The sequence below is a fragment of the Tachyglossus aculeatus genome, chromosome 16 (assembly GCF_015852505.1).
Source record: "Tachyglossus aculeatus isolate mTacAcu1 chromosome 16, mTacAcu1.pri, whole genome shotgun sequence".
Taxonomy (NCBI): Eukaryota; Metazoa; Chordata; class Mammalia; order Monotremata; family Tachyglossidae; genus Tachyglossus; species Tachyglossus aculeatus.
The window spans coordinates 7,746,814-7,761,840 of NC_052081.1; the positions used below are offsets into that span (position 1 = coordinate 7,746,814).

A 15,027-nucleotide genomic window follows, 5' to 3' on the forward strand; every position below is an offset into this window, starting at 1 on the left:
TGATATATGTGGCAATCAATCACTTGTATTTATTGAACACTTACTTTGTATACAAGTGTGTCTTTGAGGAGGTCGTTGGCTGTTAGCACCTGATAAATTTTCTTTGCTGAGGTGAAATTAGTTAAGATCCTACCTGCTGGGGAACTCGATGTTTGGCTTCAAGCCCTGAAAGTTTGTACCTTTCAGGTTCACTTTTCTATAAAGGTGTTAGGGGACTGAGTAGTGGATAAAATCAGTCAGTGGTATTTACTGAGCACTGTACGAAGTGTTTGGGAGCGTACAGTACAACAAAATTAACAGATTCGATCCCTACCCGTTACGAAAGCGTCCCAACTCTAGCCATACCTGAATTTGGCAATGTGGGTATTTCTTTAACATAGACCCAGAGGAAGGAGAAGGTACTTTTCAAATATTTTCCTGTGACTGCAGAGAGGGGGACTTGGGCTGATCCACAGATGATCATCAACTGTCATTTATTGAGCACTTACTGTATTAAGCACTTGGGAGAGTACATTACAACAGAGTTGGTAGACATGTTCCATGCCTGCAAGGAGATTACAGTCTAAAGAAGGAGGATTGGAATGGAAATGCACTCATTTTTGCCAAGGTGTGTGTCATCAATTCCCGTTTGGGCTCGATTGCTGTTATGGAATCAGGGTTTGTTTGTCTGATTTTGCGAGCCTGTCAGGATTCAACAGGGGATGTGTCAGAAGAAACAGTGTGTTCCCGTAGACGACACCAGATACGATGGGCACTTCTAGGTTTGGAAAAAAGCAGCCACTGTGCTCAGGAAAACTGGGTGTATCGTCAGCTTGCCGTCCTATAGGGTCATCTGCAATGTCAGCCAGTCAGTCAATCATATTAGAGCGCTTACTATATGCAGAGCACTTTACTAAGCTCTTGGGAGAGTATAATATAACACTAAACTCTGTGTGTGTGTGCGTGTGTGTGTGTGTCCTTTGAAACTTGCTGCCATTTGTGACTGGATTTGATTTGTACTTGCTATTCTTTGCCAAATGATATTCTTGAGCTGAGCTGGGTTTGGTAATGACAGTATTCCATAGACACTGAAATAGACATTGCCTTTTCTTTCCAGAGATCTGGTGGATGAAGCTAAAAACTATCTGCTCCTGCCTCAAGAACGCCCACTAATGCAAGGACCGAGGACCCGGCCACGCAAACCTATTCGGTGTGGGGAAGTTCTCTTTGCAGGTAGAGACCATGTCTGTTTACCCGGGTTATATGATACAACATTAGATTTCTTTTTTTCCTTCTCTTTATTAACCAATATGGCACATTGGGTAGCTTAATGAAAATGAGTGGTGGCCTTCTGATTTGGCCTCTCTCTGTTTCCCTCTGGCCATAATTCTCAATGCATTTATTCCATTCCCATTGACAGCGGCCATTTCATTCCTGCCGCAGATTCCAAATACTCTTTCTCCTCTGACACCTTTAGTGCCTTTTTCATTAAAATTGAAATCTTGACTCCACTTGGACCATTCCCCAAGTATCGTGCTCTTAATCCATCCCCTCACTTTCAGACAAATTACCACCCCAGCCAAGTGAACTATCCACCACTTTCCGTCATCTGGAATCCACTGGCCCAGTTTTCCCAAACTCTTCCCTACTCTCCGGGTCTTGTTCGGGTCAACCAAGTAAATCGTTCTCTCTTTTTCAAGGGACTTTTGATAGCATTTGCTCTCGGTTTTGAGCCTACCTTCCTTTTCATTTTTCTTCATCCACAGTCTGTTCCTGAGTGGCTTCATTCATTTTTGTAATTTCAGGTTATAACTGTAACCACTCTGTTTTAACGCGGTAAACATCTAAATCCTACTAAGACAGCCCCCTCATTTCTTGCCTTCTATAACGTTTTCTTCCCACCAACATCTTCATTTTTCACTTTTCCCTTCTCTTCCTATTTTCCATCTGGCTCCTTGATGTCTCCTTTCATTCTCATTCTGCCCCAGTTCCTGGGAGCACCAGTCTCCGGACTTCCTACAAGCTCCCTTTTTTTGCAAAGACCTGTTGACCTGCTTTGTTTCTAAGACCTTCTCACTACTTTGTATTTTTTCTCTAAATGAATTGCTTAAGGAGCGTAGATTGAGAGGCCCAAGGGTTGGAATTGTCTGTGTGGCTTCTGTGCTGTCCAGACTACACTGTCAACCCTCAGCAGTTAATAATAAAATTACCTCGCTTGGTTCCTGGTTACATCATGTCCTACCACTTTGGAAGTCTTAATGGCCAAAACGCAGACATTCAGATCTCTCCTGAAATCCCACCTCCTCCAACAAGCACCCTTCGATCGTATTTAATGGACAGGCGTCTCACGGGCACCGGGCCAGGATATCAGAGCTTGGTTCCATTCCTTGAAATGACTTGTGTGAGCGCAATCACACGCCTGACGTTTCCCAATGCCCCCTCAGTAGGTGGTTGGTGCAGTGGGGATGCCATCTCCAGCGTGGAGCGCTACGACCCGCAAACCAATGAGTGGCGAATGGTGGCTTCCATGAGCAAAAGGCGCTGCGGAGTTGGAGTCAGTGTTCTCGATGACCTTTTGTATGCTGTCGGAGGTCACGACGGATCTTCTTATCTCAACAGTGTGGAAAGGTAAGCGGAAGAAATTTGGGCGTCCCCTCTTGCCAAATAGCAAAAATTTTCAGCCAGGGGTGCAAACAGCATTTGATTTGTTCCCGGCCTGTGCCTCGGCACATAAAGCCGGCCTGCGGTGCAAAGACGCCGGAACCACCCCTAAGAACAAATGAAATTTCTCAGCTGCCACGCAGAGGGGAAGACTCCTCTGTAGCTGTTCTAGTGCATATCCACCAGCCACTCCTCTCTGCTGACTCCTCGGGCTTGACATAACCCGTTGCAAACATCCCTGTTTTGTGAGGAGGCAGAGGAAGAAGCAGCACTGAAACCCAGGAAAAAAAAAATTCTGAGGAGTTGATGGAGGCAGTGATGCTTGTCTGGAGTGGTTTGGGGTAAATCATGCTGGAGGACTGGAGCCAGGGCCTTCTGGAGGTTTCTCTGAGTCAGTGATGCCCAGGTGATCCTTCCATTAAAGGGGGAAATGTTGCTCAAGGGAAAGCACCGGAAGGGGAGACCTCTTCACAACACTGTGGCAATGTGGTCTAGAGTGCAGGGCATCGGAAGGACCCTCATGAGTTGGGAATCTAATTCCCAGTTCCTTTTGGAACTTGGTGTGACTGTGGGAAAAATCCCTTAGGCCTTCTGGGCCTTGGTTTCCCATCTGTAAAATGGAGAGAGGAACACCTAGCCTCTGTCTTCCTCAAAAGCGCTTTGAAGCTTTCATATGTATATATATATATATATATATGGTGTGTGTTTTAAATGTACTTTAAGTTCCTTTGAGATCAAGGCACTGTAAACCTGAGGAACTTTTGAACCAGTAGTTATGGGGCATCTCTCAACTAAGTGGCATTTTTTCTTTTTTAAATAGAACCTTTTCCCTTGGAACACTCTTATTCTGTAAAATCTTTCTGAGTGGAGGTTAAGAAACAACCGGGGAAGGGAGAATATTAAAGGAAATCGCTCTCTGACCCTTGCCAAGAAGACAAGTAAATCCTTCGCCTTCTGGCATCCCAACACTGCTGACTCAGAGAGTGCAGCTGTTTGCTTTAATAAACTTGGACTGTGGCTAGAATGTAGTTCAGGAGTGAAAGCATTTGAAGCATCTGCTTTAGGACTAGAATCAAAGATAAATAATTTCTTCACTATTAAGGGTATGTTTTAAAGGGGAAACAAGAATAGGTCAAATCCTTTTCTCTGATGAGGCCCCAGTAACCTCAGCCTGAGGTTTCTCTGGGCACGTCAAGTCGACTACACTGTTGGCTTGCCCTTCACAGGTACGACCCGAAAACGAATCAGTGGAGCAGCGACGTGGCTCCTACGAGCACCTGCCGAACCAGCGTGGGAGTGGCAGTTCTTGGAGGCTACCTCTATGCTGTGGGCGGACAGGACGGAGTCTCCTGTCTCAACATTGTGGAGAGGTGATTTTTTTTTCCAAAGGAATATTGATAAAGAGCTCCAAGAAACGCAGTCCCGATTGCATATGAGGCAGCGAGGGATGGGTTAATGGGATTATTCAGGGGTCTTGTGGGACATTTCTTCTGCTAACTTGATAATTCCAGGAAGAGTAAACTCCATCTTCCACCAAAAAGCATACCTATCACTCCAGGCAGTTCAATCTTATCACCCTGGAAAACTATTTAGAATCTTCTACCTACTTGGGAAACAAGAGTTCCAGTCTTTCAAAACCAGTCATTACTTTTAATGCTCCACTTCCATCCTGAACATCCTCATTCCCATGAACACGGGCATTATCAGCCCCGTTCTGCAGGTGCGTAGGGTAGCTAAGTGCCACAGAGCAGGTTCTCTTGCTTTTCTCAGATCTTCTAGGGGGTTAAACTTTAAGGCCGCCCTATCTTCATGTGCCAGAACTTGTTAGATTACATTTTGAGCATCAAGTCTCCTTAAACTGGGAATGCCGTTGCGGCTATTCATGAAAGCCCCAGGAAGAAAATAATTTGTGTCCTTAAAATGATTGAGGAGTGACATTAATGAAATGTTCTCCATTGGCAAACAGTTTGGTTTAGTATCAGTCAATCGATGGTATTTATTTTGTGCTTACTGTGTGCAGAGCACTGTACTGAGCGCGTGGGAGAGTATAGTATAACAGAATTGGTAGACCCGTTCCCTGCCCACAGCAAGCTTAACAATGATATTTATCGAGGGCCCACTGAGTGCAAAGCACTGTAGTAAGCGCACTTGGGACATATAACAGAAGTACAAGACACAGTCTCTCCCCAAAAAGAGTTTACACTGCCAACAGACACATTGCCCTATGTGGAGTCAAAAGATCATGAAAGATCCATTGTTTCCATTTCCTAGTTTCTATTCCCTCAGTGGAAAGAGTCCGGGCTTTGGAGTCAGAGGTCATGGGTTCGAATCCCGGCTCCACCACAAGTCTGCTGTGTGACCTTGGGCAAGTCACTTAACTTCTCTGAGCCTCAGTTACCTCATCTGTAAAAATGGGGATTAAGACTGTGAGCCCCACATAGGACAACTTGATCACACTGTATCCCCCCCAGCACTTAGAACAGTGCTTTGCACATAGTAAGCGCTTAACAAATGCCGCCATCATTATTATTATTATTATTATTATTAAAAACATTTTCCACATCATTTCTCTTGTTTATTACTTTTTATGTAAATCTGCAGGACTGCAGAAAGAAAAAACACTGCTATATGGGATGCTGCTCTGCTGAAGTCCCTTTGTTGTGTAGAAAACACAACTAGCATTTTTCCTATCTGTAATTTACTTTAATGCCTATCTCTCCCTGTATACTGTAAGCTCCTCATGGGTAGGAATCGTACTTGCCAATTCTGTTATACTGCACTTTCCCAAATGCTTAGTACAGTGCTCTGCACATAGTAAGCACTCAATCAGTACCATTGACTTACTGATTGATTGGTTGACTTTTTCCTCCCTGCAGGTATGATCCCAAGGAGAACAAGTGGACTCGAGTGGCTTCGATGAGTACCAGGAGACTCGGCGTGGCCGTAGCGGTGTTGGGGGGTTTTTTATATGCGGTGGGGGGCTCCGATGGGACATCGCCTCTCAATACAGGTATGTTCTTCTCCGAACCAAACCTCTCTGGAGCCTTTTAAATACTCCTGTCATGTTTCTTTAACTCCCCTTCTTCGTATACTGGGGGTAGGTTGCCGTAGCAATTGAAAGGCAATTTGACCAACCTTGGTTCCCACCCATCCAAAGTCCCTTTAACGTATCAAGCTGAGGTACTTATTGAGCACCAATAAGCTCTTGGCCAAGCACAGTAGAGTTAATAGACTGGATCACTGTCTTCAAGGAGCTTCCAATGTAATGGGAGAGACAGACATGAAAATAAACTACAGACAAGCAGAAGGGAGCAATAGAGATATTTCAGGAATTCGGGCTTAAGTAATAGGTGTCTAAGTAGGAACCCGAGTTCCGTGGACAGTTGTGAATGATTAAGTGTTTAGGTGGTGTAGAAATGCTGAAGTGGCAGTTGGGAGGATATTAACTAGGGGGATTAGAGAATAATTGGAGGGAGTCTTATTTGCTTTATTTCCCCGGCTTTTTTTCCCAGAGGCATTAAGGGATTAGCGGGCAGGAGGTCTGTGATCTGACAATTTTTGGTGATCCTTGGTGAACCTGGGGAGGGCTCTGTGGTCCTAAGGGAGGAGAAGCCGGTTGGCTTGGGATAATGACCCTGCATTTACTCAGGAAAGCAGGAGAAGCGGAGTTCTGGACAGGTGGATTATCCGGACTGTATGTCTTCAGACAAGGTTTTCCCTGCTCTTGCCATTTTTACCCCAGGCTTCAAAACCAGGGTTGTGGTTGCCCCTACAGAAATGAAATCTAGAGCAAGAAGCATGGCCTAGTCAGTCATTCATTCGGTTACATTTGAGTGCTTACTGTGTGCTTATCACCGTACTAAGCACTTGGCAGAGTACAATATAACAGACACTTTCCCTGCCCACAACGAGCTTACAGTCTAGAGGGGGAGAAGTAGAAAGAGAATGGGCCTGAGAAGCAGAGAGTGTGGGTTCTAATTCCAGTCTGCCACTTGTCTGGATGACCTTGGGCAGGTCACTTTACTTCTCTGGGCCTCAGATCCCTCATCTATGAAATGGGGATTAATACTATGAGCCCTGTGTGGGACAAGGACTGTGTCCATTCTGATGAACTTGTACCCACCCCAGCACTTAGTACAGTGCTTGGCAATAGTAAGTGCTCAGAAAAAAAAAAAGAAGGCCACCTGGAGGAAATGTGAAGGCCTTTGAAGATGGAGAGAGCTCTGATCTGTTGGATTTGAAGAAGGAAAGCATTCTAGGCCGGGGGGAGCTGAACAAGAAGTCGGCAATGGGAGAGACAAGAAGGACGCATAGTGGATAGCTTAGCTTGAGAGAAACAGTGCAAGCTGGGTTCTAATGGGAGAGGAGGATATGTTGGAGGGAGAGAACTGATTGACTAGTGCCTAAAAGTCAATAGTCTGTTGATTGGAGTCCATCTTAGGAATTCCTCTGTTTGCTCCCCAGGAAAACACATCCCTGCCCACGATGAAAGTCGGTTGCTTCTGGAGTCCATCATCCCCTTGCAGTTAAGGGCACTGAGCGGCTCTGCCCCAGTCCATCATTAATGCAGAATATACTCTCTTCCCTTCATTGCCCATGGAAGGAGGAATAGGTAGGCAGGAGGCCTCTGAAAGACTTGGAGGGGAACAGTAGAGAGCTCTCCCTTGCAAACTAACCATGGTCCACAGGTCCAGGGATAGCTCTAACAAAGTGAGAGAGTAATTACAGTAACCTCCACTTTTCCCAAGTCCCAGGCTACAGGAAAGCCGGTCCTATGACTCGGCCTCACAAGATCCCAGAGACCCTAGCTAGGCCGAGGTGAGAGGATGTCTTCAAAAACAACTTAGCGTTCCCCCACCCCGGCTTTCTCCCCCCTTTTCTCTCCAGTGGAACGCTACAATCCCCAAGAGAACCGCTGGCACACAATAGCCCCTATGGGGACCCGGCGGAAGCATCTCGGCTGTGCCGTGTACCAGGACATGATCTACGCGGTGGGAGGCAGAGATGACACCACAGAGCTGAGCAGTGCCGAGAGATACAACCCCAGAACCAACCAGTGGTCTCCAGTAGTGGCCATGACATCCCGCCGCAGTGGAGTGAGTGCCGCCTCTTTTCTCTGCCCCTCAGCAGACAGTTAAGCGGAAAGAAGAGAGGTTGTCCCAGAAGAGAGCGATTTGTCTGGTTTCTCCTCATAGAAGTGCTTTGAAAGCGCAAGGCCAGACTGCGGTGTGAAGTTGCTACTGCTTAGGTTCTATTGTCCCAGGTCCGTAAGTGAAGAGGGGACACTCCTATAGCGACAGCAACTTGCTAATAATAATAATGGTGGTATTTCTGAAGGACTTACCACGTGTCAAGCACTGTACTAAGCACTAGGGTTTTTTGTTGTTTCCTTTTTAAATGGTATTTGTCCAGTGCTTACTGTGTGTTAACCACTGTACTAAGCGCTGTGGTAGATACAAGTTAATCAGGTGGCACACAGTCCATGTCCCGTATAATAATAATAATGATGGCATTTGTTAAGCGCTTACTATGTGCAAAGCACTGTTCTAAGTGCTGGGGAGGATACAGGGTGATCAGGTTGTCCCACGTGGGGCTCACAGTCTTAATCCCCTTTTTAATCACTCAATCAATCAATCGTATTTATTGAGCGCTTACTGTGTGCAGAGCACTGTACTAAGCGCTTGGGAAGTACAAGTTGAACTTGTTTTTACAGATGAGGTAACTGAGGCACAGAGAAGTTAAGTGACTTGCCCAAAGTCACACAGCTGAAAAGCGTCGGCGCTGAGATTTGAACCCATGACCTCTGACTCCCAAGCCCGTGCTCTTTCCGCTGAGCCACGCTGCTTCTGTGAGCATATAGAGCTCACAGTCTTAATCCTCATTTTACAGATGAGATAACTGGGACACAGAGCAGTTAAGTGACTGGCCCAAGGCCACAGAGCAGACAAGTGGCGTAGCCAGGATTCGAACCAAGGTCCTTCCGACTCCCAGGCTGTTGCTCTATCCGCTAAGCCACACTGCTTTTCCATATAGCATACTGAGATGGTTGTTATGATATGTTTTTGAAGACGTCCTCTCTAGTCCCTTCTAGACTGTGAGCCCACTGTTGGGTAGGGACTGTCTCTATATGTTGCCAACTTGTACTTCCCAAGCGCTTAGTACAGTGCTCTCCACACAGTAAGCGCTCAATAAATACGATTGATTGATATATGCGGATCGGACACAAATCCCTGCCCTACCTACCTGGGATTGTGCAGTCTCTTGGGGATGTAGAACAAGTCCTGAATCTCCATTTTTACAAATGAGGTAACCGAATCACAGAGAAGTTCCTACTTTAGACCCTGAGCCCCATATGGGACAGTCCTTGTCCCATCTGATTATTGTGTACCTGCCTTAGTGAACAGAACAGTGCTTTGCACATAGCACTTAATAAATGCTATAAAACAAGTACAGTGTTTGGCACCAACTAAGCCCTTAATAAATATTATTATTACTCCAAGTCCCTGAAACAGCTGTCCTTATTAGCCAATGAAGCTGAATCAGTCAATCATATTTATTGAGCACTTACTGTGTGCACAGCACTGAAGTAAGAGCTTGGGAGAGTACACTGGAACATAATATACTAAATATATTATATATAATATATTCAGTGAACAACTGCCTGCTGAATTTAAATGTCAGGAATTGGTGGCGGGGGGAAGAGGCCTTTAGACATATGCATGACATCCGGATCTAATGCAGTTTTGTCTGAACAAGATTTTACGTATTTTAATAGATCCTTTTTGAACAGAGTATTGAATTGACGATCCCTTTGCCATCTCTTGTGTTTATATTCTTCCTGAAATTGGACCTCGTGGGGAAGGAGACATTTATAAAAATAAAAGGTCATCAAAGAAAGCCCTTCTATGAAGAGTTCTCTGAGGAAACAAATGCTTTGCTTTTGACCGAGCCCATGGGTCTGTTTTTCAGGTTGGCCTGGCAGTAGTGAATGGACAGCTCATGGCAGTGGGAGGTTTTGATGGCACTACTTATTTGAAAACAATTGAAGTTTTCGACCCCGATGCTAACACATGGAGGTAATTTTTAGTTTACAAAAGCTGCGTCGCTGATCACGGAATGGTTGTTAGGAGGCTCAGTTCCATCCAGTTTTTATTGACTGAGAATATTCCTGGGAGGCTTGGAGCCGGTTTCTTTCAGGAACCTAGGAAGTCACGGGGGTGAGGTCCCAGTGTAATGGAAAGACCAAATGGTGCTTAGAAGCTATTGTGTGTGGTCTGATTCTGTTCATCAGAACTCATCCTGAGCCCAGATTGAAACCCAGAGTTCTCAAGGGTGGCCATTTGAAATTACAGGTGGAAGATGAAATTACTCAGCCAACCCCAGACCAGTAGCCATTCGGTCAGGCCATCCATCAAGTTAAAGCTGATCTAGACAACGGGGAAATTTGCGTTTAGACCTCAAACCACACTTTGCTCCGGGATCTCTGAATTTGATCTCATCCTAGGGGGCCCCATACCGGAGAAATCCACTTATGCCTAGTGGACAGCCTCTTATGGATGGACAGTATATATTTGTTCGGGTTTTAGGAGAAACACGCACGTTAGAAGGGGCCGGACAATTTTGAAAAATCTGACTGTGAATTTTCTTTACAGGTTATATGGTGGAATGAATTATCGCCGGCTGGGGGGTGGCGTAGGCGTGATCAAAATGACACATTGCGAGTCCCATATATGGTAATCACGCAATCATGTATATACTTAGATATATACTGGAGAGACGTGTCGACTTCGGGGCTGGGGAGCAGCTCAAGTAAAAACATTAGTTCAAACTTTATCCTTTGCCGGTGCCTCGTTACGTGGAAATATAAATCCGGTGACTTCAAGAGAGCATCTAGCGGAAGACCAAGTTGGTTTGACTCTTTTGAACTTCCTGCCACATTGAAGCTTTGCTTATGTTTGAATTTTTTAAATGCCTGTTTGCATTCTGAGCAAAGAAAACCTCATGCTACGCCAGCATACCCGAGATTCCAGAACCAGAAGCTGTATCAGGAGGTTGGCAGCAAGGAACTTGGAACCCGTACCAAGTTGTAATGAAGTGTTCACCCCCATGGTGGAGACAGTGGCTGGGAGGTAGGCGAAAGTGGAAAATGATACTGAAAACAGTGCTCTCGCCTTATTTGCAGAGAGCTTTAAAAAAAAGAAATGCAGGATGCCACCTCTGCCCAGCTTTTTTGACTGTGCAGAAAAATATTTATTTTTTAATTTGCTATCATGTATTTTCCTCTGTACTCACACACAAAAAGCCCTCTCTTTGTTTTTTGTAAGGAATCCAGTTGCAACGTGCTAATGTGGAGCAAAGCTGTAACCTGAATTGTTATTTCTGTGCGCTGCAGGTTGGGGTTACTTTGGATGAATTCACAGCTCAGAGGAGAGTGGTAAAAGTGATTGTCAAGCAAACATTCACAAGCCAACTGTCTTGTTTTTAAGGATCTATAGGAAATGGACTCGACAGTCTAAAAGAAACCATCTTGCTTTGAAAATGTCAGATAGGAATAATGTTTTATCCCAGAACTCTGCACTGAATTTCAAACGTCACAGCTGTTACACGGGCAGTTTCCGTTTCCTCCACGGGAACATGTACTGCTGATATTTTTATTACTGTTTTTCTGCTTGAATGAGAGTGGAGCTCTTAGTGCTTCCAAAGCCAGCGTGGACGTCTCTTGTTCTGTTCTGAGGACGCAGACAGGGACTTCTGTAACTCCAGAACTGTTCCCTACTCGGAAATACTGAAAAGGAGAAACAGCTCTCTTCCATTTTCTTTTTGTTACCAAGGGATATAGCAAATAAAGGAGAGGTCCCTCAGTTGTGCAATTCCTAACTCTCGCTGCTTAAAGCGAGAGGCTAAGGCTTTTGCCTCTAAGGGGCCTGCAAGAAGAGAGATGCCGAGATTCATGTAACCTGCTACAATGTAATGAGTGTCAAACCACTCCAAGCATTATGCTATATCAGCAGCCTGGCTGTCTTGTCAAGCTACACACTTATTCTCGTAGTCTAAGGGATCACTCTTGGAATTCATCTCTCAAAATGCACTTTCTAGGGAAGAGTTAAAACATAGGCGTTGAAAAGGAAAAATATCCATTTTCTTATACGTTTTATTCACACTCCAATATTTTAATGTGCTTGGTAGCGAAGTCTTTGAGACTTTTTTTAAGGGAAAGAAAACCTTTTACTCCCCTCCAAGAAAAAAGGTTGGCAATTCTTGTGTTTACATTTGAAAATCATTTGCACCTTTACAAGAAAAAAAAAATATTCTGTAAACTATCGTTTACATGTATCATTTATGCTTTTTTCTAGCATGACTAACTTGTAAAAATGTGTTTACCCTAATAAAATTCTTTAATGCTATTTAGGCTTGTTTATTGTTGTCCAGGAAGCAGGACACTTGCTTGAATGGTATTTGTAAAGAGTTTACTGTGGCAAGCACTGCTCTAAGCCCTGGAGTAGGTACAGGTTAATCAGGCAGGATACAGTCCTTGTCTTACATGGGCTCCCAGTTAAGAAGAAGGGAGAACAGCTGTTGAATCCCCATTTTGCAGTTGAGGAAACTGAGGCCCAGAGAAGGTAAGTGACTTGGCCCAAGGTCGCAGAGCAGGCAAGTAGCAGAGCCAGGGTTAGTTGGAAAGGGCATGGGCTTGGGAGTCAGAAGTCATGGGTTCTGACTCCTCCTCTGCCACTTGTCAGCTGGGTGACTTTGGGCAAGTCACTTCACTTCTCTGTACCTCAGTTACCTCATCTGTAAAATAGGGATGAAGACTGTGAGCCCCATGTAGGATTACCTTGTATCTACCCCAGTGCTTAGAACAGTGCTTGGCACATAGTAAGCACTTAATATCATTATTATTATCATGTCGGGCAGAACAGAAGCCCCTCACCGAGCTGGATCAAAATTTTCAACCACTGCCGGGCTCTATTTCAGCAAGATTCAGTATCACATTTGATACTGGAAATGGGTAAGGTGGGCTATTGAAGTAAGTTTCCTCTCTCCAGTTCAATTTCTGGTCAGGGGTCTTAGCTGTATTCATAATGCCCTTCCCTTTCACCTTAGATAGACTACCCCTCTCCTGATCTTCAAAGACATCCAAAACCTTATCTCCTCCAAGAAGCTTTCCTCAACTGATCTCATCTCCCCACCCTGTTCCCCATTCCTTCTGCATTTAGTACATACTCCCTAAGCACTTTGATTCTCAGCCCTACATCACTTAGGGAAAGCAGCAGAGTACATGACTATGTGCCTATCTGACTTATTTTACTGTCTGTCTCCCTTATTTGATTATAAACTGATGGCCGGGATCATGTCTACCACCTCTGTTGTACTTTCCTCATTCATTCAACTCAGTCGTATTTGAGTGCTTACTGAGTGCACTGTACTAAGCATTGGGGGAGTACAATATAAAAATACACATTCCCTGCCTATAACAAGTACAGTGCTCTAAACACAGTAAGCACTCAAATACCAGTGACTGACTGTTGTGGCAGCGGTTGTTCTTCAAATAAATTCAAAGTATCCTAACTTATTACTCTACTTTAGTAGCCCATTTAATAATCAAGCTTCATAGTACATTAAATATTTCCCTCATGTCAAACCTAAGGTTATGACCTTGCTTGAGTATATACAGACTCATGGCACCAGAAAGACTGGAGATTAGCTAATATAGCTCTTTATTTCCTGGCAGCATCATGCATGATCATCCAAACAAGACTGTTGTAAGTCTAAGATATCCAAGTTTCCCTTACAGTTTGTCCTAGTGTTTAATACCTAGCCCAATTTTTCTCCATTTTTGTCTCAACCTTATTATAGTTTGAATCCATTTCCTCATTTAGTCTTCTGTGGAGTTAGCACTACCTGCTTATCATAACCTTCCTCATACCTGAAGACAGTTAGCCATCACTTTGCTTTTCCAAGGTAAAAAACTTCAGTTTTTGACTTCGTGGGACCAGTTTATCTCTTCAATCCTTTTTGTTATTTTTATGTTCTTCTCCAGCCTTATTCTATCACCTTTTCCTCCATTCTATAATTGGCTTTACACTTTCCCCTGATACTTCTAGCTAATTGGTCAAAAATTACCATTTTAATTGGGGGGGGGGACGGGGACGGTGAGCACAGGCTTGGGAGTCAAAGGTCATGGGTTCAAATCCCTGTTCCGCCGCTTGTCAGCTGTGTGACTTTGGGCAAGTCACTTAATTTATCTGTGCCTGTTACCTCATCTGTAAAATGGGGATTAAGATTGTGAACCCCACAAGGGACAACATGATCACCTTGTATCCTCCCCAGCACTTAGAATAGTGCTTTGCACATAGTAAATGCTTAACAAATACCAAAATTATTATTATAGAAGCCAACATCCTTTCAAAAACAATTGCAGTTTTTTCTCCCCATTGTGAGCAGCAACATTTTTGTTCGTCTTTACCTTGAACTGAAGAATGTTTCTCTGTTTCCTTTCAGGTCTCTTGCACACTGCATCTTTTTCACTTTTGTTTTGACTTAATAAGTGCTTACTATGTGTCAAGCACTGGTTTAAGTGCTGAGGTAGCTTCAAGCTCCTCAGTTCAGACACAATCCCTGTCCCATATGAGGTTCACAGTGTAAATAGTAGGGAGAACAGGTATTCAATCCCCATTTTAGTTGAAACTGAGGCCCAGGAATTAAGCGACTTGCCCAGGGTCACAGCAGGGAAGTGGCAGAGCTGGGATTAGAACCCAGGTCCTCTGACTCACAAGCCCGGGGTCTTTCCGCTAGGCCATGCTGCTGCTTATTGTAAAGGAAAAGTACATGTTGCTCACCTGAACTCCAAAGATCTCCACTTTCTTTTAGTCAAGAACTTCTCTGAATTTACAAATATAATGAACTAAATGCCAAACCCAAAACTTTACTACATTGGTTAGGGATCTAAAAATAGATGAATTATTACTCAGTGTAGGCAAGAGCAGCACTTTGCAAATGCAATTACCTACTAATGAGAATCAGCGTAGCCCAATCGATGGGCCTGAGAGGCAGAAGGACTGGGGTTCTAATGCCAGCTCTGCCCCTTCCCTCCTGTGACCTTGGGTAATAATAATAATAATAATGGCATTTATTAAGTGATTACTATGTGCAAAGCACTGTTCTAAGCACTGAGTCACTTAACTTCTCTGTCTTCTACCTCATCTGTAAAATAGGGATTAAGGCTGGGATCTCCATGTGGGTCATGGACTGTGTCCAAGCTGATTAGCTTGTATCTACCCGAGAGCTTAGTACAGTGCCTGACGCACAGTAAATACCAAACTGAGGGAATTCAACAGCCCCTGAAAGCAGCTCTCCGTATGGACAGTGCCTCTGCTGAATAGCCCT

At 44.3% G+C, this 15,027-nt stretch overlaps 1 protein-coding gene across 2 annotated transcripts in view; it reads left to right on the forward strand.

Annotated features, from left to right (window-relative positions):
- KLHL20 (kelch like family member 20) overlaps positions 1-12,041 on the forward strand; it is a 30,973-nt gene extending 18,932 nt beyond the window's left edge. For both annotated transcript variants that reach the window (XM_038758042.1, XM_038758043.1), the window contains exons 6-12: positions 1,097-1,212; positions 2,424-2,607; positions 3,867-4,010; positions 5,517-5,650; positions 7,528-7,736; positions 9,610-9,716; positions 10,293-12,041. In XM_038758042.1, the coding sequence (XP_038613970.1) occupies positions 1,097-1,212; positions 2,424-2,607; positions 3,867-4,010; positions 5,517-5,650; positions 7,528-7,736; positions 9,610-9,716; positions 10,293-10,377 (979 nt within the window). In that variant the 3' untranslated portion in view covers positions 10,378-12,041. The remainder of the gene's footprint in view (positions 1-1,096; positions 1,213-2,423; positions 2,608-3,866; positions 4,011-5,516; positions 5,651-7,527; positions 7,737-9,609; positions 9,717-10,292) is intronic.
- The last annotated feature ends 2,986 nt before the right edge of the window (positions 12,042-15,027 follow it).